The 23603-nt window shown below is 31.0% G+C and overlaps 3 protein-coding genes across 3 annotated transcripts; 1 reads left to right on the top strand and 2 right to left on the bottom strand.

Annotated features, from left to right (window-relative positions):
• The first annotated feature begins 2408 nt into the window (after positions 1–2408).
• LOC124834627 (trichohyalin) lies at positions 2409–5657 on the top strand. Its single transcript, XM_047309358.2, has 7 exons — positions 2409–2759; positions 2887–3002; positions 3084–3202; positions 3309–3471; positions 3564–3787; positions 3876–4200; positions 4324–5657. Exons 1-7 carry the CDS (start codon positions 2595–2597, stop codon positions 5432–5434), a joined length of 2223 nt encoding a protein of 740 aa, XP_047165314.1. The 5' UTR covers positions 2409–2594; the 3' UTR covers positions 5435–5657.
• A 1879-nt stretch (positions 5658–7536) lies between these two features.
• On the bottom strand, positions 7537–9959 carry LOC124834600 (coleoptile phototropism protein 1-like). The gene is made up of 2 exons (XM_047309318.2): positions 9058–9959; positions 7537–8218 (listed from the first exon to the last, which is right to left on the bottom strand). Exons 1-2 carry the CDS (start codon positions 9757–9759, stop codon positions 7682–7684), a joined length of 1239 nt encoding a protein of 412 aa, XP_047165274.2. The 5' UTR covers positions 9760–9959; the 3' UTR covers positions 7537–7681.
• A 1120-nt stretch (positions 9960–11079) lies between these two features.
• On the bottom strand, positions 11080–14653 carry LOC124834608 (ADP,ATP carrier protein 1, chloroplastic-like). Its single transcript, XM_047309329.2, is given in 6 exon segments — positions 11080–11390; positions 11392–11735; positions 12060–12407; positions 12488–12631; positions 12990–13244; positions 13796–14653. Coding segments are annotated over 6 exon segments (1875 nt in total). The 5' UTR covers positions 14555–14653; the 3' UTR covers positions 11080–11365.
• Between the last annotated feature and the right edge of the window lie 8950 nt (positions 14654–23603).

Below are 23603 nucleotides of genomic sequence, written 5' to 3' on the forward strand. Positions count from 1 at the left end.
AAAATTCATGACCACGAGGAAAAAACATTTAAATCATTGATTATCAACATAATAATAAATTATGGAAGGAGAACGTCTTTCTAGTAGTGCTACTATTACACTTTACCATAATGAAGGAGGTTGGTAAAGCAAAAAGAAAGGGTTGGTTAAAAATAGGGAACGTGGACAAGCTAAAACCTTAAGAAATCAGGTTTTGGATATTGCGTTTGGCAGTTAGAAATTGATGAAATGCAAACACTGCATTGTGTCAGATGTTTATTTGGCTACCATAAAACCAAAAGTTGGTATATTTGAAAATATGTTAGTCTACGTTAACAAGAAATGTTTGATATTATCATGACTGCATCATATGCAATGTTAACCATGTTCAAAGGATTCACGAAGCTTGCATCAACTGAAGCAAAATGTTTAATACGACATATTGCAATGCAACATATGCTATCAATATAATGTGCTTCACCACAAGCCATGCGAATTGGGCTAATTTTTTAACGGTCTAAGCCCAAACAAAGTAAATGTTTAATGTGGGCTATTACTTCCTCCACCTCCATGAAATTTCTTCATGCACTTCCATGGAACGTTCAAGAAGTCCAGAATATTCCTGTTTTAAATTTTTGGACTGTGAAACTCATAAATATGTTCTAAATTTCATAATTTAAAATACATTTTCGAATTTGGAAATCTGAAAATGCATTACGATTGTAACTATAGATTTTCAGATTATATAATTCAAAATATATTTTTGAATTTGGAAATGTATTTTAAATTAAAAACTATATGTCCAAAATATATTTTTTAAATCTTTGATTCAACAGATTTTTAGATAATACAATCTAAAATATTTTCGACTGATAAGTAAATTTGAAGGAAACAGAGGTGAAAATAAGATTGTTTAGATTAAATTTATAATAAATGTTTAGATTGTTTTTGTTCCTATGTGGATCTTTTTTTGAAACATTTTATTTTAAGTATATTCGATTACTAAACATACATACCAATATTTTATTTACTTTCTCAGTTCTTATTTCGACATTTGGTTTATAAAAATTAAATTGGCGAGATAGAAAATAATGTACAAATACACGGATTTTCTAAAAGGAAAGATAAGAAAGAGAGAATATACTGAGAGCTATTATCTATTTAATGTTCAAAATCTAAACGTAATTACCTAAAGGATTAACTTTATTCATTTTTATATACTTTTTTTTTTGTCATTTTATTATAAAGTGAGTTTTAAGCGTATTTGATAACATTTTTGAAAGTAAATTTTAAGTCTAATTTAGTCTCATAAAATTTACACATTGTTTATATATTATAATTTGGTCTTATCTCGAATCGGAACTTTGATCACATTTTTATTTAAAATAAAATTTATACTTATACCTGAATTTTCATTGTCGATACGAATTGAATGGTAGGGTCAACACAGCACAAAAAATGGAGCAATTGAGTGCAACATTTCCGGGCACCAAATCCAATGGCACGATCGAAAATTGAAGTACGCTTAACCCACTAAGGCTATGAAAGAAAAACCACACAACACAGTGGTCAAGTTTTCCACCTAAGTACCGTTAAGCCACTAAGAGCATGCTTCTGCAACTCAGAATTTGACACAACAACAAGTTCTTAATTCAAACCACAAACCAAAAAACTGACATGGGAACCCCACTAATCATCAACACAGGATACAGTGAATACCCATATTTCTACGTTAACTATACTTTCCATAATAAAACATTACAATCTTGTTTCTTTTTTGGACTGTACTTTGTTTGAAATGAAAGATACTTTTTGCTAGCTTTTTTCTACACAGTGCCCTCAATTTCCTCAAACCAAATTAATTTCTTACAAAATCATTTCCTACTTTCTCATTTCAATTTTTTTTCCATTACTTTAATTAATCCATAGCAACAAGAACTACCCTTCACCCACTTTATTCTTTTTTTTCATCTTAATAGACATTTTTACCCAAATATAGAGTAATAAATTACTCGGATAACATATTTATACATATAATATTTTTTTTTTCAGGTCAATGATTTAGAGGAAATTTGTTGAAAAACAAAACATGATTTCCATTGTCATAAAACTGAATTTTTATTTATTTTTTTCTTTTTTATTTAACAAAGATATTTTAGAAAAATGCAAAAAAAAATATTATTTGTATAAATATTTAACAAAATATGTTATTTATGTAAATTTTAAATTAAGTGGACTATGTGGGTGAAAAGAAAATCTCTTGAATCCTATGAGCATTTGACAACAAAACAATCTCAGGGGCACTTTAGTCCTAACAAATACTAGATAGAGTGAGTATGACATATCCTCGTTCTTTGTAACCGTTATGTTAGTATCATAGAGAGGGAACCCTTTACACCAAATTTATTACATGTAATGAAAAGTGACCAGAATCTTTAAATTGATTAGTTGGGTTTCAAACCTTTGAAAGTTAAAATCGATTCGACCGTTGGCTTTCTTAGTCTTAGGTACATCATTCTAACGAAACCAAACAAGAAACAAAACAGACCACGCTCCTCCACTCTCCACAAAAACTGTAACAGCAAACAAGAACTTCAAACCTCGACCCAACGGTAATGGCGGAAGCTGAGGATTATGGGTTCGCCCCAGATGAGATGGTAGTGAATGAGAACCTTGGCTACCCTAAAGCCTTCGCAAAACTCTGCCGTGACCGGGGTTTCGGTGCCTACAGCCTTGGCCCTCCCTTTACCTTCATCCCTTATGCTTTGCAAGAACATGAGGTAAGCAAAAAAAAAAACGATCTTTCTCTCTCCATTATGTATATCTTAGATTAAGTGGTAAAGAACACATTTAAAGCGAGTTGTGAGTTTGAATTCAAGAATTTTGTGTTGTTGGTTGTTGTTTTAGGCCGAGAGAGCTAGGGATTTGGATGAGATGTTTCCTATTATTGATCCCAAAGCTAAGGCTACCAGCAAGCCTAAGATCTTTGTCAGTGTCCTGTGGAAGCAGCTCCGCCATCTTGGGTAGGTTTCAGTTTGAAAGTTTCAATTTTGATTTCTGATGCATTGTTTGTGTTGTGTTATTGACAATTTCGATAATCTCAGGAATGCTGGCTTTGACCCCGCTGTAATTCGAGTGGATGGTTATGGCAATGTGATCTATTATCACGCAGATTCGGCCTCTCCTCTGGCTTGGGATGTTGATCACTGGTTTCCTTGTTCAAGTAATTTTCATTTCTTTTTATATTTTTGAGAATGTGTAGAAGTAGAATTCAATTACGTTGTGTGTGTCATATTGTGTGATTTTTCTCCTTTGGTGTGGGAATGCAGGGGGAGGTTTGACTGTTCTTAGCAATATAAGGATATTACAGCGGCAAGTCTGTAAGAGGAAGAAAAACAAGCTGGAATTCTTGGTGCCATGGTGGGATTTCCAATTGGGGATCTCTGTGAACCAGTTCCTGTCTGTTTTTGCATCGTCAAACTCAGATTTCAGGCAGGGTTTTTTTAATCTTTATTTTTGTTGTTTCTCAATTTTTCTTGGACGTCTAGTGGAAGGGTGATGGTATTTGTATTTGCAAATGACAGGCACAGAGCCTTCTCGTTTTTGTACGATGAAGGAGAAAATCAAGAATTGAATGCTTCACAAATAGTGGATTCTCATTCTTTCCCACACCACTTTTTTGGGTTAAAAGATGAGATGGGCCTGGCTCCAGCTGCAATCGTAGAATCTCGAAGGGAACCTTGTGATGCATTAGCTTTGAGACAACTCGATTACAATAGGAAGTCAAGGCCAATGTCTCCTGCAATAGGTTAGTGGCAGTTGATGATTATAGTTTAAGATTTGAAGATATGGACTTGTTTTATGTCTGACCATCCTCTGATTGAAACTCTTTTCAGTAGCTGCAAGGAAAAGAAATGGCAATCTTCTGAAAGAAAATGAAGATCCAGATTTTGTGAAAAACCCCTACCAAGCAATTGTCATGGCTAGAGATTCCCTGAAGCAAAGAGAGGAAACTACAAAAATGCAGGCAGAAATACAGAAGCTAGATGATGAAGTGAATGAAATGAAGCTCAAAAATGAGGAAGAAAAGCTCACTATCCAAGACCTGGAATTGGCGCTCATAAAACGTAGGAGGAAGGCAGAAAAGTGCAGACGGTTAGCTGAGGCTCAATCGTCTTACAGGATCATGCTAGAGAAGATGATTAGGGAAACCATGCACCAGTAAGTCCCAATACCCGGGGATTGAAATGGTGTTATAGAGTGTATTTTTCTTGTATTCTACATATAATAAGTGTTTTTCTCTGGACTTCAACTACTGGGTTTTGATGATTGGTTTTATTGCAGGAGTGTTATCTATAAGGAACAGGTAAGATTGAACCTGGCTGCAACTAATGCACTGATGGCTAGACTTGAAGCACAGAGGGCAATTTGTGATGCTGCAGAGAAAGATCTTCACAAGAAATACAAGCAAAGAGATGACATAGAGAAGCAGATTAGACCTGAATGGGAGCATGGAAGGAAAAGATCAAGAATAGATGATTATGCCACTTTAGAAGAGAGAGACATTAAACCTGCTCTTTACTTGCCTGGGCCCAGACCAAGAACACCTTCGCATAAGGAGCTCAGAGTGCTTCTAGAGGAGGAACAAAGGGCATCTGAAGTTGGCTTCCCTGCAACCGAGGAGCAAAAGCAGGAAGATAAAGAAGAGAAGATGAAAATGCCTGCTAAAAATGACACAGAAGAGAAGCTAGAGGAGCATACTACATCAAGTGTTGCATTGGATGAAGAAAACTCAATTGAGCAAAGACTTGAAAAGCTTAAAATCAGCGAAGGAAAGAGGAGTTGTAGCATTTCATTCACAGGTATTCATGAGACAGAAATCGAGGAAGATGAAGAAACCAGAAAGCAGCGTGGAAAAGGAAATGTGGACAAGTGGCTTCAAATGCTTTTAGAAAATAGTCAACAACCAGGAACTGATGCAGAAGAAAGAAATGAAAATGGTAGAACTGAAGATAAAATAATCCAACAACTGAATGAGAAGTTCCCACAAAAGGAGTTGAGGATCTCAAAAGTTTCAGATTCTCAGCTACAGCTTCTGGAAGACAAGAATGGATTAGCAGATGAAGAAGATAGAATGGAAAATGAATCTAGAAGTGTTATGCCGACAGGACAGAAAAATTACTCTGAAGAAGCTTGCATAGGTGAAGGAAGTTGCAGTCCTAATGTTGAAGGGATGGAAAAAAAGGAACAACATAAAAAGGAAAAAAGACTTCCTAGATCAGAGAGTGCCAGGACCTTGAGGCGAATTCCATCATCTCCATCTTTGCTCTTTGGTGGTATCAGAAAAGGTGTGGACTACATTCGGAAGAAGCCAACAGCAAGTGATGATTTGGCAGCATCAAACAGTTTCTTGAGGTCATCCATCAAGACAATCAAGAAAGCTGTGAATTTATAAATAGAGATACATTTGATTCAGGCTATGCATAATGCATTTGTACCTTCTGTTTCTTCACGATTTTACAATTTGAGTTGTTTGTAGCTGAATAAAAGAGAGAAAATTGGTGTGTGAAATGTAGCCATTGTTTGATTTGTGTACAAGATTTTTAAGTTTGTCAGATATTTGATAAGTGATAACAGCTTGTTTTTGCTGATAGCAATTTAGGTTTCTATTTCTTTCACTTTTTCTGCTTTGCAAAAACTGAATTTTGAATGCGACATTTACTTTATTTATAGAAATTATCTTGGTGTTTTGTCTGGGAATCCGATTGAAATGCCACAAACAAACTTTCACAAGTTCAAAAGCATCAAACAGAGAAGGAAAATTTTATGTCATTCACATGTCTGCGTAGTTTTTTTTAGTATGTTTAATTTTTAAAATATAATTAACATTTTATTTATAAAATCTTTAAATTAACTAGTATATAAATAAAGGGACTCATAAACTTCATGAGAGGATTGTAGAGATTTAATGGTAGTACGAAACAACATGACTAATTGGTTAGGGATATGGTTAGTTTTAGGATTAGAATTAGGATTAGGGTTTAGTAGAAAGATAAAAATGATTAAGTTAATTAATATATTAATGTTGGTATTCAAAAATATTAATACTCAATAATCTTAAACAAATACTAATATTTTATTTAAGATTTTCTTAATTATATTATATAAGTTTTAATAATAAGAGAATGATATTATAATCATTAAAAATTTATAAAGTAACTCATAAATTAGACACAAAATATTAATTGTAGAGATTTTATTCAACAAAAATAATTATGCAATATTATATACTAAAATATTATATTTAAATACTAAGACAGGTGAACATTATATTAATGCAAAATCAAGTTGTAATTCATACAAAGTTGCAATAAATTGAAAAAGTTACTAATAATAAATATTAATACTCAAGAATCTCAAACAAATACTAATATTTTATGTAAACTTTTCTTAATTATATTATACTTAATGGGAGATTGTAGGGTTAGGATTGGAGACTTAGGATTAAGGCTGGTATTCAAAAATATTAATAAATAAAGGGATTCATACATTTAATGGGAGATTGTAGGGCTAAGATTAAGGTTAGTATTCAAAAATATTAATACTCAAGAATCTCAAACAAATACTAATATTTTATTTAAAAAAAATTAATTATATTATATAAGTTTTAATAATAATAAAAATAATATTATAGTCATTAAAAATCTATAAAGTAATTCGTAAATTAGACACAAAATATTAATTGTAGAGATTTTATTCATCAAAAATAATTATGCAATATTATATACTAAAATATTATATTTAACTACTAAGACAAGTGAACATTATATTAATGTAAAATCAAATTATAATTTATATAAAGTTGCAATAAATTGAAAAAAGTACTAATAATGAATAATGTGTGTGTGTTTGCATTTAAATATTAATAATATGGTCAATATTTATCTTTTAACAAAAACTAATTATATTACTAATTTCAGTTACAGATAAAGAAAAATATTAATTTAAACTTCCAATTTTTTCTTTGTAACTCATAATAAACATTTTACAATTATTTACACATTAATCTTTCAAAATTTAGTTTATTTTTTATATTCAAAATTCTGAGTTTGTTAAACTATAAATTAATTATATATACTATTACATAAGAAAGGAATTAAAACAACTTATCCATCATAGTTAGATATCTCGTACCACGGTTAGGTTAATCGGAGGAGGTTTTCTATGGTTACACAAATACTAATAACATCTGAACCAACTATATAAGGGATTGACATCATTCTTTATCGAAAACCTTAAGACAATAAGTTAATGGGTGTTTCATTTCTATATACTACTCTATTTTTCATTTCTTTCCAATATGGGACTTGGACTCATACTTGGATTCTCAAGTCATTGGTTATCATACCAAGTGTACTGCATTAATTTTAGCTGTCAAATAAGATTAACAGTATATGTCAAAATTTAGGAAACATTCAGAACATTTCTGATATTGGTCTTGCGTTATTATCTTTTATTTATGCAGTCACAGTCATTACTACATAAAGAACTTTGCTATATACCATCTGATTGAATTTTATTCCAAATACCAGAGTTATATCTCACATTATTTCTCAGGTCCAACACAAAAAAAGGAACTTGTATACTATAACAAATTAACAGAGACTACATGAATCATATATTTTTGTTCAAAGCCAATGTCTCAGGACATAGATTTCCTCCACTTGTGGGGAGTCCTACTTTTCACCAAACTGGTTTTCATGTCCATTGGCGTTTGCCTTCCAAACCTACTTTCTCTTTCAGCTTCCTCCTCCTCTTCTTCAATTCTCTCCACCCCTCCCACGTTTCTACCAAATGTAGGCATTCCAAGCCTCTTCCATTTGAATAAGCCCTTCTTCTTCACAGCCAACCTCTCCATCTGCACTTTCAAGGCATTCAGCTGGTTTTGCAGCCTGTAAACATCTTCCTTCAGCTTCGTTATCTCCAGTTGCTGAGCATTCATTTCTCGCTTTGAAAGGCACCTTCCAGGTGGGTCATTTGGGCTCCTCAAGCTGAAGGAACCACTCCAATCTACTTGCCGGTTGAGTTTGGCTTGTTCAGAGAACAGCACCTGAATCACAGCTCTCACAGGCAACCTTTCATTTTGAGCTGCATGAAGTGAGGCCTCTGGTGTCAGTTTCCGGCTATCAAGCAGTCTGCACAGACCCTTCCTTTCTTGCTTTGACGCACCTGGATGTGCCTACCACACATAACCAGAGTTCAGAGTTTCAAAATCACACTCTCACCACAAATAGTACAAGAAACAATAACTAGTAACATGCATGTCCCAATCCAGTACTGTCTAAAGTGGCGAAAAGGGTATCTGCATTTTTTTTAATGGTAAAAGGAAGTTCAAAGCACAAATAGGACAAGTTTGTATTATTCAAATAACATGTGGGAAGACTAGTGCACCTTATGGCAAGTACATTGTCCTACTTGTACGTGACATGTTACCTAAATCTAAGAGACTGGTGCACCTTATGGCAAGTAATACATACACAGAACAACCAGAAGGAAATGCCAAGCTTTTAACATCTAAACTAGATAAAGTTTCATGTTCTCAAGAGAGCATTAGTCACGTTCCATTTCAGTAAAGCATTTATATGTATCAGTGTGTGGCACAAGAGAAAAGCCAAATGTTCAAAAAAAATTATCAGTTATGATCTAGTGGCCCCACAAGACAGACATTTATGTTATTTCAGTTTCACTTCACCTATTCCCACTCGAAAGATAATCTCATGCCAGTGACAACAGAAGAATCATTTTCCTCCTTCCTCCTTGTCATCATTGTGTAAATTAAGAGACACGAATAACAAAAAAGAATCACCTCTAATGAATGAAAGAAGCAACAAAACTTAATAGACTATATTCCATGTGTTTTTCTGTTGTTTTCCAATTCAAATTGGAGTTTCACCTTGTCATTTCATATTGAAGTCTGACTGAGGTGAAACTCCAATTCTAACAAGGGAACATTGCCAGAAGCACATAGAACTGTGTTTTGTCCATCAAATAATTTGAAACTAAAATGAGAAGACATACTTTAAGGTAAGTGTCAATGGCTCGGTACAACCCATCATCCGTGGCTCTTGCGTGGTTGGGAAGAACTCCGGCAAGTGCATGGAACTCAGACAAGGACAGATTGGCGTCCACAGCAGCCTCAGCGAGGTAGCAATCAACCAGCTTGGCAACCTTAACCAAAGCAGCACCGTCACGGTCCATACTCATAAACCTCTTAACCAACCTCAGGACAAGCTCAACATCTAAGAGAGTTCCACACGTGTGGCTGAAGGAGGGTATCATGAGCTCTTTGAGAGAAGCTTGATCTAGCTGCGAGGAAATGCGGTCCTCAATCTCAGCTCTGTAAGCGGCATCAACCCGAACCATGTTGGCGGTTCTGAGAAGGCGAAGGAGGAAGTTGCATGGGACAGAATCCTTCTCAGGAGGCAGAACATTCACCAAGGTCTCCACAAAGAATCTCTTCTTCATCCATGAACTCGTGACGCTTTCGGGGGATTGGAATTGAGTGGTGACACCATTCTCAGAAGAGGCAGAGAGATCAGGGAGCCAAATGGAAGCATAATGAGTGATGATGGAACCAATCAAGTCTGCACGAATACCCTTCTGTTTGATGCTTGAAAGGGTCTTCACAAAGTAATCCATGTCAACGATGCATGCATCATCGAACCAACATTCCCAGGATCCAACAGTTGCCTCTGATTCTTCACAACACTGCTTCTTCATTTGCACTGCTCACACAACACTGCAGCTTTGCCATTCTATGCCACACAGTGTCTTCCTTATAATACACAACAAAAGTAATTACAACACGGCATCAAACTCGAAAAGGACTGGTTTGTTTTGTGTGTATCCTGTGTATTGCGTGTAGGATCTGGACTTGTTCCATTTACATGGGCAAAGGAAGGACATAAAAAACAAAATTTGGAGCATACTTGGTTACTTTATAAGGCCACATTTACATCAGAGTATGTATGTAAGAAAGCGTGCGTTGGTATTGTGCATTGCAGTTGGCAATTGGCAGAGAGTGATGGAAAGTGAAGGAAAGGGAAGCCTGAGAAGAGCCTATGTAAATGCCAAACTTTGTTTTTGCATCCCATGCTCGTGAACCCCCTAGCTATTTGTTGTTTTCGCACCAGACAAGTGTACCTCTGATTGTCGTGGACCATTTTCGATTTTACTGTACTATTTAAGAATAATTCACAATAACAAAATATAATCATTTTATTTACCCAAAATTATTTGTTTGGACATGTGTCACTTTTCCATGACAAAACTCCACTGTTGCATGTAGTTGTGTTGCAACTTCTACGCAGGAAGAGGTTTACTAGAGAGATATAACACAAATGAAATCTCTTCCCTTCTATATAGTATTCTAATTTTTCATTTTTACGTTAAATTTGAATTCAATCACATAAGAGATTAGGAGGTTTACTCGAGAGATATAACACTAATGAAATCTCTTCCCTTCTATATAGTATTCTAATTTTTCATTTCTATGTAAAATTTGAATTTAACCACATAAGAGATTGACATCACTCTTTATCTAAAATCTTAAGACAATGAATTAATGCGCCTTCATTGTACTCTACTTCTTTATTTTTATTCAATGTAAACTTAAACTCACACTTAAATTCTAACAGGGTTCCACAGATGTTATTTGAATTGGGTTCCAAATGTACTTTTTTCGGCTTTCTCTTCATGCCCCATTGTAATTTCCGGCATCACTCTCATATTATTAAAATTACCATTTTACTTTTTTGTAAAGGTGATTTTCAGATTATTTGTTTTGAAAATTTTCTGGAATAAGTTTTCTAAAATTTTCAAAACAAAATGTTTGGAATAAAATCTCTGAAACAGGATTTCCAGAACATGCTTTAGTAATGATGAGGGTAAAAGTGTGTTGAAAGCAGAGGCGGAAATGACAGCAGCCATAGAAGTGGCATAGTGCAGTAAAGATGGCATTTTAATCCTTTTGCTATCAGTATGAGGTGCAATTAGCAATCATGGGTGGTAGAGAATTTGTTGTTAGGATTAGCCAAAATCTAAAGATAATACAATACGATGCTTCCATTCCCAAACCATGAACTCATATATTCGAATCAAAGTTTACAAATGTGTTCATTCTTTCATTTCTTTTTATTTTTTTTAATGTACTACCAAATAGGAAAGCTTCATATTGAAGGAAGAAAATCATTTATCTATGGGACAAAAGTAACAATAAGGAGACTAGAAAAAAGAAAGTGAGAATCAAACTCATTAGAAAATGACCTACAACTAATAGTTTGAGCTGACTCCTCCTGCTTCTTTGCCATTCAATGAAGTTTAAGCTTTAAACATTGCGAGGAGTTGATTCAATTCAATGTACTTGAGGAGTCACCACCAGCTGTTGGATTCAACAGTGGAACACCTGCAAGAGAACCGTTTCCATCTTCATCCTTAGCCACCACTGGTATCTTGACAGCAGCTGCTCTTTCCATCTCTTTCTCAAGCTCTTCTTCTCTACGCAAAGCTGAAAACTGGGAATCAAGAGACTTGGCTGCTGATAACCAGGCAAGAACAATCACCAGAAGCACCCCTCCCAGATATGGAGTTGAATTAGCAAGTGAACCAAAACTTAAGATCATGAACTGCTGAATTAGAGCTCCACCAGATTTCCCCAATGGGTTGCACACTACATCAATGGCTGCCTTCCCCTTCACCTACAACCAAAGGAATTCAGTACAAGTCAAATTACAAGTAGATGCAGCTGCAACATTCCCATGAGAAAAGTTCATCTCTGATCATAAAAACCATAAATAGATTATCATGATCAAATTTGACTTGAACAAACTTCACCGTATGTATATATGATTGAATGGTCAAGTTTGCACAAATATGATTACAGCAGATAAGGATATATTCAACTAAGGAGTAAAGACCATTAACTTAAACAAATCCTGATTTAACTCTAAAAAGTGTGTGTATGTGTGGAAGTTGCATGATGATTTTGCAAAAATATGATTGTTAAGGATAAAAATCTAAACCTTGGTATCCTCATCCAAGGGTATGTAGGCCATTTCTTTGCAGGGATCGAATAAACTGTACTTAGCACTCTTGCTGAATATGTTCTGCAATGCACCCACGTATACAGCAGCTAGCAGTGGAGTCATTCCCAAATTTGCAATAACAGGAGCAATTGGGCCGCCAAATAATATGAGAGAGAAGAAACCAACTCCTGTTAAAAGCAGAACAGTGGGGGTGATCTTGGCAGCAACTCCCCATCCATATTTGTCAAAGATAAATTGGCTTAAAAGCATCATTGTGAATGTAGCAATTCCAGTTGCAGTTGAAAAGTCTCCCATGAAAGATGAGTACTCATTGGGGCTAGGAAACTGCACAAATTGCAGAGTTTGAGAAAGAGCAGAGTGCAATGTCCAGTAGTAAAACCAAAGGCAACAAAGGTTTACATTACCTGAGCTTTGAGCTTTGATTTCCACGTAACTTCAACAAGATTAATGCTAATTCCATATGCAACCACTAAAGTGGCAAGATCCCTTATGTATTTTGAAGACACCAAAAATTTTATGCTCTCCATTGTTCCCATTTTGGGCTTCTCCTGGAAGAAAAATCAATAACAAGGTAAACTGTTAGTTATTATTCCAATTATTAGTAAAGAAATGGAACAGGATTCATATTTTCCAACACATTTAAAATAATGGGGACAGCACCAAATAACTTGGATAATTTCACAGTCATAGAAATGAATCAATCATACTACAATCATCTTAATATCATGTTGAGGAATGATATATTACTTATTTAATTTGCTTTCAGTTGTCTCGTCAACTATATAGTAGGCTAAAGAATAAACAAAAAATGGAATCATTTGAAACAGTAGAGTGGACATGCTTCAACCTGCCTCTAAGGTAGAAAAAATATATGCATAACAGTATATCTGTCTTGAAAAAAACTACCTTCTTCTTCTTGCTACGTGTAGGAAGTGGAACATAGTTATTCACCCACCAATATATTAAACAGATTGCGAGTCCCATGCCCACAACTATGCTCATCATTCCTTTTAGAGAGATGGCCCAACCATCAACTCCAGGACCTAAATTCTTCCTAAGATTAGAAAAGTATTTCACTGTTCTACCAGAGAACACAAGGGCTACATTGGCGCCAAGTCCAAATAAAGGATAGAACCGTTTTGCTTCCTCAACAGTTGTTATCTGCACAAAAGAAAAAGAAGTTTAAAATCAACATTAGTATTATACTTCACAAAGCATCATATTCATCTTTATACCTTGTATTCAGTTTATACTAATTTGCATGAAGTGATTCAAAATGGAAAACATGTTTCAGACATAACATTAGAGGATTCGACACCTTCTCCTGTCATCACATGATTAGCATCTTATCCTGATAAGATAAGATTTATATGCATATTATCACAAACGAAACAAAACTTAACAATAATGAATTCAACAAGCAAAAATTGATAGCAACATGCATGTGACTCATCAAAAGCAGAGCGGCTAAGCTATAGAGAAAGAGGCAGAATACAAATGAATATGACCAAAACCAATAGATGAAAAGTCAAAAAAGAAAATCTAACAATAAGCAATCATGATGATGATGATGATATCAAGAAGCATGCTAAGGACACCATAATTAAAAATGATAAGATGACAATGACAACAACACATGCTATAACAAAAATCAAGCCACAAAACAAAAATCATTTAATAAAGCAGGCTCAAAGTTCAAACAATGAAACAACCTGATTGGCAAATCCCCAAAACAGCACCGAAATGACTACACTCCCCCACAATTCAGCCATGACATAGAACAAACAAAAGCTCCATATCCTCATAATTGCAAGAGGACCAAGAAACCGAGGACCAAGGATATTAAGAAGCTTATCCGCAAACGCCTCCGGGTGGATATGATTGCTGAGAGGGTACAGAACAAAACCAAATGCCCCAAAGAAGGCAATGAAGGGAAGGATTATGGAGTAAAACAGAGCTTGTTTGGACAACACATTAGCCAACTTAGTGTACAACAACATGAAGCCAATAGCCATGGGAAGGTTGACCCAAGTTTTGAGAAACGGTATAATCTCAGCACTGCTTCCTTTGGCCGTCACAACCAACACATCCTTTGTGTCTCTCAAGATGGTGTAGTTGAAGAGGATACAGAAGAACATCATCCCCAGAGGCACAATCTTCTTCAAGGTGGCAACTTCAACACCAAAAATCTTGGGTTTCTCAGTTTCTGACTCCCCAAAGGAGGCTGCAGCTGCGGAAGCCTCAGCCCTGCACAAGAATAAATTTTGATTTTTGTCCCTATGGGCAAAGACATTGGGTTTTGGTGAGAGTTTTTGGAACCCATTGAAGGAAGGAGAAGATGCAGCAAGGATTTTTGGCTTGGGTGGGAAAAGCCTGAGCCTTAAACCTTGGGAGGGGTGTAAAAGTGAAACCTTGTTAATGGGGTTTGTGGGGAGAGAGAGAAGGCCTCTGGTTTGAAGAACAACGTCCATGACTCTCTCTCTCTCTCTCTCACTCACTCAGTTCCCTTGGTGAGTTGAAGAAAGAACCAGAGAGAGGGATAAACAGAGATAAGGTGGCTGCAGTGGAGAGTAGAGAATAACAAGTTTATATATATATCCTTGGAGGAACGAAAGGGCCGCAGATACTAATAAAATATCTTTTCTCGATTGTCTGATGAAGACAACAAAAGTAAAATACAACGTTAGATTTTTGTGTGCAAATGGAAAATAACAATGGATTGGTTAAATTGAGTATGTGTGGTAACAAACTGTAACGAGTGTTGAATGAAAATTGCATGGGAAAAGGTCAGAGAATGGAACAAAAAGGAGCATTCATAGGATCTTCCTGTGGAAATGTTACCGAGTTTATCAAAACTCAGCCTAATTTCTTTTCTTTTCTTTATTTTTCACATTCAAAAATCACAGTATAGTTCTATTTACAGAGATAAAAAAACATTATTTGCAATTATTTAAATGTATCATTTATATATATATATATATATATATATATATATATATATATATATATATATATATATATATATATGATACTGTTTCAGCTTCATGTTTCATGAAATAAAATTTGAGCAAAAATATATTTGCCATGAGAACATATATTTAGGATAATTAAAATAGTTTATAAGGTATTGATACAACTTTGAGAGTGATGGATAATTGTTGATTGGAAGTAAACGTGGAATTGAGTCACAGCCTTATTATTATATTCTGTTTATAAAGGTACCTTTGTATGGGAAAAGAAACCGTTCAAAGCACATTACTATATTTTAAGAAAACATAGGCATGGAAGCTTCCAGTTATCACGAAGATATCACCATATTTAATAATCATATAGTAAAGAACAAGACTGTTCTTAAAATAAGATATTAAATCGAATAACTATAAAAAAAGAGTTGAGCTTCATACCATTTTACTTTATATGTATCTCACCTTTTTTAAAATATTTATACTAAATAATATATACATTTTGTTTTGAAGTCGAGGTTAAGTTTATTTTTTATGATCTCGGAATTCTAAATTCAAGTCTTGAATTTTTTTTCTTTTACAAATGTGTAATTAATCATCTTAATACCACAAATTTATATTTATAAGTTTTGAAATATGTTTTTAATTAGTGTTAATCTTAAAGATTCAAACAGTAATAATTTAGCTTAAAATTAATGTAATTATTCTTAATATTAATTCAGTTTTAAATCTTATCAATCAATTTATTTTTTATTGATATGAAATTATAAACGGGTAAACTCTTTGATTCTTTGACTAACCAAACAATCATACTATATATATTTATTATATATATTTATTATGTAACTTGACTTAATAACTCATGTAAAAAAATACTTGATGTCTACATTAAAATAGAATGCTCATTTCCTTTCTCATTGTTTTCATTTTCTCTTAACTTTAAACTCTAACTTAAATTTAAAAAGTGTTATTTTACTTTTAAAGTGTGTGCTAAATTAAGTTTACCAATTAACACTTTTTAATGCTGGACATGAAAGGTAATGCAATTAAAAGAAAAATGTGATTCTTTCAAAAGCCTATATGATGTCTGATACTTTCCTTGTAGATTGGGTCATTATTAGTTGGGCCTTGGCCTTACTCTGTAGAATTTGGGCCGCTGTAAGTTAGATCTTAACATGACATATATAGTAAGGTTTCTTTATGTACCTCGCTTTTTCCTTTCCACATTCCAAAAAACTCATAAAGCTCAAATTATTCTTCATTAAAATAATAATAAAAAGATAAAATTTATTCCTACATCTCAAATTTATTTTTTTATACTTTATTACACTAAAAATAAAATATGTCATTGTTTCTTATGATGGATTGACAAAGCAAGATATAGACTTTGAGAAAATAAAAATGTTGGTGTGACGAAGATGTGTAGGGTTATGATTGCTGATTTTCAATGAAATAGCATGCAAGAAAAGCTAAGAGAAAAGGGAGAAAATATAGACATTGAGACAAAGACATGAGCCATTTTGTTGGCTTAAAAAAGCTATATTCAATTGGCTTAGAGATGGAGATTGAACTCCATGTCTAATTGGGGTAGACAAACAAATAATTATGGGTGGACCAAACTTAGGTGAAAGATCCAACCTTGGTGGAAGAGGAAGTTGAAAGATTCTTTGCATAGAAGTTCCAATAACATGAAGCTTCACCCTTAGTATCTTCATGAGAAATCTATAAGCAATGGATATAGATATATTGATTGCACCGTTTATAGAATATAAAGTTTGGTAAATAATTTGAAACTATGACAGAAATAAAGCCCCATGAGAAGTTTAACTTCAAGTTTTTGTGACACTTTTTGGAAATTTAGGAATTATGATATATTAAATGTAACACAACAGTTTCATATATCTTGAAGTATGTTGAGGAGAAAATCTATTCTATTATTTAAAGAAGTGTAAATAAATTATATCTTATGAACTCACTTACTTAAAAGTTTTATATATTTAAGAATGGTTGTAGATTATTTATGAACGAAAATTTCACGTCATTTAAGGGAATTAAACACGCCTTATAATAATATTAAAATACTTCTGAACCAAACTTTTAATAAATAATTATTTTCAATTGTGACCACAGTTTAACACACTTCAATAGACTTATACCCAAACCCGAAAAACATTAATGCTTAGTTTAATTATTCACCCAACCACATGAGCTTTTGTTCCTTACACCGGCTTATTTGGGAGAATTAAAAAAAAAAAAATATATATATATATATATATATATATTGTTTTAGTGAAATAAAAGAAAATTATACTCTAAAAAATTTGTGCATTATTGTTAAATAAATTTGTTCATTATTCTTTATAAATAGTAATAATATGTTTTTATTTATCAATTTTTATACATTGGGTACATTAACTATGTGTTTGTGAGACTATATATTAAGTTAGTTCAGTAGAAACATTTGTTTTTTCTTTTATGTATTCTATGTATTTGTTTTTTTTTATTTTCTTTGTGGTGTATAAATTGGAAAGTGAGATATATAACATAAGATTGTTATTGGATCAAAATATTGTAATTTTAGAACAAATTTTGAGTGTTAAAATACTATTATTCTATAAGTAAAAATTGACTGATAAAAAATTATTCCCTCTGTATAACAAATTCGTACATTGGATTCTCAATCAGGAAAATAATAAGACATTGTATACTTTTTCATTTTCACAACTAAATAATTCCACAGGAACTAACACCAACAAAATAAAAAAAATTTAAAATATATATAAGTAAAATGTTCCAAATGTCAAACCCTATATGATGGGTTAAATCTAATTCAGTTATTAAAATAGGCTTAATTTTAGCCGGAAAAGAGATTATGACTCGTGAAATTAAATTAAAGTTTGAAAAACAAATAAACTACAGTTTTTTCTAACTTACAGTGTCTTCATACACATAATTTATCATCAAATGGGCAATGTTGAGATGTATAATCTTTGTCATCTTCTATAAAAACTCCTGTTTTTCAACATCGTCGTCACTAAATACAAGAACAAATTTGACTTTTCTATGGTGACAAAACCCTATAAAAAATTTACAAGGACAAGGTGAATATTTTGAAGGTCTTATAATAATTTAAAAATAAAACTAAAAAATTGAACAAAATGAGGCACATCATTATTTTCTGAACAAGATAAAGTTGGTCTGGACTCAGTGTTGGAATTGTTTAATTGTTTGTGTCTTTAGTAAGAACATTATTATGAAGAATATCTCAATAATATAACGGGTTCGAAACACAACAATCCAAAGAGGTTGGAGTAGGCAGATTTAAAGCCTATGACAATAAGGGACCACATATGTATATGTTATGCATGCCAACACAAATGTTCTAATTTTCTTATGCTTACCTTCATAAGGGAAAAAGAGAACAAAGATTAGCAACAGTTGGAAAATGTTTTAAGGTTTGCATCATTGTTTCATTGTTTGCATACAATAATGTAATGGACAGAGATCCTTCTATGTTGTTTGCACAATTTGTTGCTTGAGACAGGGATTGTTCCACACTTTATCTATCTGTCTTGGTATATATTTATATTGATAATTAGATTATAGCAACTGTGGTGGAAGAACAACTCAGTGTTGTTTGTATGTTTCTTTAATTACATGTTAAATTATTTTTTTCAGTTTGAAAGTTTGAGCATTGGGAGTTGAAAAACAAACTTTCTGACACTAGCTTAAATTTGTGTATAGTACTTTGTTGACTTTTATTCTCTGTCTTTTGAAACAATTTAATTTGTAGTTCTGTCAAATTTGCGTGATTTCAGGAGATTTAGAATAATCTAACATTGTAATGTAGAAATTAATCTGAGCTTAATTTTTATTTGCTTATAGTTATACCAATCAATAACGTTTATATATATAGTTTTAACATAGACAAAGAAAGTATGAAATGACCCCATGTAATCAACAAAATCAACTCATGCTGTCTAAAGTACTTAGATTTACTTTAATAATTGAGAGAGTGAGAAATTCGACACCAATTTATATTAATTAAAAATATATATATAGGACTATATTGTAAATTTTAAAAAAATGCAAAACTAATATTCATTTCATCGTATATTTGAAAATAAATAATCTTAATATAAGGTTAACACTGTATATAATACTATTTGTTAAATTAAAAAAATATAACTATTTCAAATATGTTCAATTTTTAATTTATCAAATTCATCACACTTCATTTAGTACCAGACTTAATTTTATATATATATATATATATATATATATATATAAAGAAATTATAAAAATTCTTAAGACATACTTGCTTATATACTCACTAAAACAAGTACTTTTAATATCATGTTTTCATTTAAAAATATTTTATGGACATAAAACGATTTCCACACTATTCCTATTTTATCAATCACACAATTAAAAACTTGATTATTCTTCTTGCTTAGTCACTCTTGTTTAAAATATTGTCCTGTAAAATTGTTAAACTTACACGAGGAGAGGAGGGAATCTATTGATTAATGTGAGATCATTTCATATTCGATACAATAGGCTAAGACTTATATGTATCATGTGGTTTTTTTAAATTTAATAATAAAAAAAAAATATGATACAAAAGTTAACTAAATTTTAATATATATATATATATATATATATATATATATATATATATATATATATATATATATATATATATAATTTATTAAGTCAGTTTTATTCTTAACATGTTTGTTAAGTTATCTGTTAGATATAAAGTATACTAGTCATTAGAAAAATAAAAAGACAATATATTATAAATGTTTGAAAAACTTAAAACCAAAAGAAATATTTAGAAACTTAGACAGAGTATTAATTGGTTAGGTATTTATTTTTGAAAGAAAACTCCATTAGATGTTAAAATGATTATATATTAAGAATCTAAAATATAGGAGCAAGACTTATTCCTACCCAATTAGATCTTTTAATGTTCTGTTCGCTTGAGATGAATTCACTGTTTACGAGTAAAGGAAAGTGCGGATTTAGAAAATTTTCATGTTCGCTTTAAAAGAATTACAAGCGATTGAAAGAAAGGATTTGCGGATCAGTTATTTTTCCAATCATCGGTGTTATGCGAAGATTTAAGATAATTTATAATCAAATGTTTTTTTAGTCCCTTGCACTTACCATTATGTGAATGTATTTTATTACCACTGTGTGAATGTATTACATCTTCAACCAAGAAACAAAAATAATAACTAATAATAATAATAATAATTAATAATAGTAATGATAATAATTAATAATAATGATAATAATTAATAATATTAATAATAATATTCATAATAATGATTTTCTCTCTCTCTTTATAATAAAAATAATAATGTTATTAATAATAATAGTTATTATTATTATTATTATTATTATTTCAATTTACTAAATTATCATTTTTTTTACATTTTAAAAATTAATTTTTATTTTTCTCTTATAAACATTTTTATAATTAAATATAACATTAATAAATAACATTTTATATTATTTTAATAACTAGAGGCATTTTGGTAATCTTCAATTTTTACCAATTAAACTAATTTTGTAAATCTGTCACATCAATCAAATCCTACATTAATTCTCACAAATTTTACTTTCAAATTCACTCTCAATTACTCACAAATCCACTCAAAAAAACAATAACAAAATTACCCTCAAATCCATTCAAATTCATTCAAATCATCTCCCTCAAATCATCTCCTTCAAATCCTTACAAAAGAACAAAGCGTTAAGCATAACTGTGCAAGAAACTAGTTGTTGGTGTTGTCTGACCTTAAGTTATAATTTTATGTTAATACTTACCAACAGTAACTAAAAGTACTGAGAAAAAGTAAAAATAAATAATATCTTTAAAAACAATTTTGAGAGTAAAAAGTAAGAAATTTTAAATAATCATTCTTTACCTATTTGCAAAGTTAAAAATTATATTAAAAATGTTCTAAATAAAAAAAATAGGCAGTTAAGAAATGAACACTGAGCTTACAAAACCTATGAGTACAGTGCTGTCATAGCCTATGAAGAAAGTAAAAGGTAACACTTGTGGTATTCCATTCATTCTCCAATATGTATGAAAATAAAGTGACATAAACATTTGTGTCGTGTTGTTGTGAATGTGATTACCTTGTTTTGATAACACGGTGGGGCCGCACCGCACCGCACAACAATTTCTTTGCACTCTTTCAAAATGAAAATCAATTTTCAAATAAAATTAAGAAACATTTTAATTGATGAATATAATTAAGAAATATTCCTTATATAATGTCTTATTTTTTAATTTTAATTATAAATAAATTAAAATTTACTCGTACTTTATTAAAAATTAATAATTATAACTTTTAGGGATAATTTTATTCTACCCAAAGAAAAGTGACTGATTAAAAAGTGATTGGAATAATGAACATCTGAAATCATAGAAATTTTTTGAAGTGCCCTGTTGTCGATTCCCATTATAAAAGTAGATTGAGGCACCCTTTTGTCTTATGGTATGATGTGAAAAAATATCCAAAATCTTTTTGATGACCTCAGCCGTGCCATTAGGCCCTACTGCAAATTTATTCTCGTTTTTTCTTCCATTTTCATGGACAAGGATCCTTTAACAATAATTTTTTATAATATTTTAATATTATTTATGTGTGATTATGTAATTGATTTAAAAAATTTTTACAATCAATAATAATAATCATAAACATCAATATATATCATCAATCACCCACGTAAATGATATTAAAATGTTATCAAAATATCATTATAGTTCATGTTTTCATTCTCATGAGTTTGTGACTTGATAAAATAAATTTGATAAAAAAAATATTTTAATAAATAACATGCAAGTGTGTAAAATTATTATTATATAATTAAATACTCATTTAAATTAATTAATCACAATAACATCTTATATTAATATTAATAGAATTACAACACGCATTAAAATATTACATAATTAACATTAACACTAAACAACAATATAAACATATGTTATGTGTTACAATCCTCCATAAAGATTTATATAAAATTTGATTCAAGGAGGATAAAATGTATCAAATACAAAAGAATTATATATTCATTTGTAACTTTCACTTTCCATCAATCCCATAAACAATCTCAACAGTCATCTATTATTGCTATTTTCTCTTTATTTATACCATATGACAATAGTAGATGAATAAATGATAGCATAATAACCACTAACATGGTAAATTAATAAAATTATAATATACGAAGTATCTCATTACTACAAAATAGTAGATATTTACTCTGAACTACTTAGAATTACATAAAAAACTCCACAAAAGTTACATATAATCAAGAAAAAAATGACTAAATTAAAAAAAAAATCATTCTATTCATACTTTTGATCGATTAGTTAAGTTGTTCTTTACCCTATATATTAACATAGACTCAAATATTCAAAGAAAAAAAATTGAAGTCTGAATCTTAACAAAATAACATCAAAATATTAAAAAAACATTTTAATAATATAATGATTATTAGATAATGAAATTCGACTAATATAAAATTGCATTTATAATTTAATCTTTAATAGTAAATCATAAATTAGACAAATGTCATTTATAAAATCATTATTATTCTTAAACTACTTTTTAGATCACACGGTGATATTAGCATGATATACAATGACTTAGTAGTTTTTATCACAGAGTTACGTATGTTAAATATTTACTTTAAATCTTATTAAATTTCTAACTATGTAATTTATATTCAGACTTATTGGAAAAATAATATTTTTTATGTTGATTTCTTCATGTAGAAGTTAAAAGACGTCGTAGTTATATTAAAGACATTTTCCTAACTTTATAAAAAAAACGGTTTACTTATTTTAAATCTAAGAATGTATAATGGAGGGTTCAAATCCGATGAAAGGCTTTTGTGGTCATATTTTCTTGAATGCAATCCTGCAAATTTTACATGCAAATTTTATACACATCTATGAAAAGTTGCTATGATTTTTTCTTTTTCTTTAACTTTTTCCTTTTTTTTCTCATACATTAAAAAGAATTTGAAGAAAGAAACAAAATCATTATAGCTACGGGAAAGGATTAGGAAAAAGTATATTATCTTAAATTTTTAGTTTCTTACCATTTTTTTTTATTTTTCTTTAAAATTTTGTAACATGCATTTGCATTTATCAAAATTAAATTTTACATTTTAAAAACTAAGATAGTAGTTCAAAATTAATAAATTATATTCTTCATTAATGTAAGTCGTATTTAATATATAGATGTATAGATAGATAGGTAGATATTTATTTATTCAGTGTTGATTGCTTTGACTGGAGAAAAGAAGATTTTTTACTTGATTATCGTGACTCTAAGTATTGAAACTAACAAAAAAAAAAAGTAAGGTGTAAATAACATTTTTAATGATATTAAATACAATGATTTTATTGCACCAAAAATATCCATTGCCCAAAGAAAAATACATCAATTCATTGCATATTCAAAATAATAATAATAATACTAACATTTCTCATTCCTGAACAATATTAAAACCAGTGATGGCT

The sequence above is a fragment of the Vigna umbellata genome, chromosome 6 (genome assembly GCF_029865625.1).
Source record: "Vigna umbellata cultivar VRB3 chromosome 6, Vumbellata_1.0, whole genome shotgun sequence".
Classification (NCBI taxonomy): domain Eukaryota; kingdom Viridiplantae; phylum Streptophyta; class Magnoliopsida; order Fabales; family Fabaceae; genus Vigna; species Vigna umbellata.

Excerpts from the sequence above, each read along its gene's own strand:
- LOC124834627 (XM_047309358.2), top strand. The coding sequence starts at position 2,595 with ATGGCGGAAGCTGAGGATTATGGGTTCGCCCCAGATGAGATGGTAGTG. Across the intron at positions 3,203-3,308 it reads TCACTGGTTTCCTTGTTCAA|GGGGAGGTTTGACTGTTCTT; the intron begins GTAATTTTCATT and ends GTGGGAATGCAG. Across the intron at positions 4,201-4,323 it reads ATTAGGGAAACCATGCACCA|GAGTGTTATCTATAAGGAAC; the intron begins GTAAGTCCCAAT and ends GTTTTATTGCAG.
- LOC124834600 (XM_047309318.2), bottom strand. The coding sequence starts at position 9,759 with ATGAAGAAGCAGTGTTGTGAAGAATCAGAGGCAACTGTTGGATCCTGG. Across the intron at positions 8,219-9,057 it reads CCATTGACACTTACCTTAAA|GCACATCCAGGTGCGTCAAA; the intron begins GTATGTCTTCTC and ends TATGTGTGGTAG.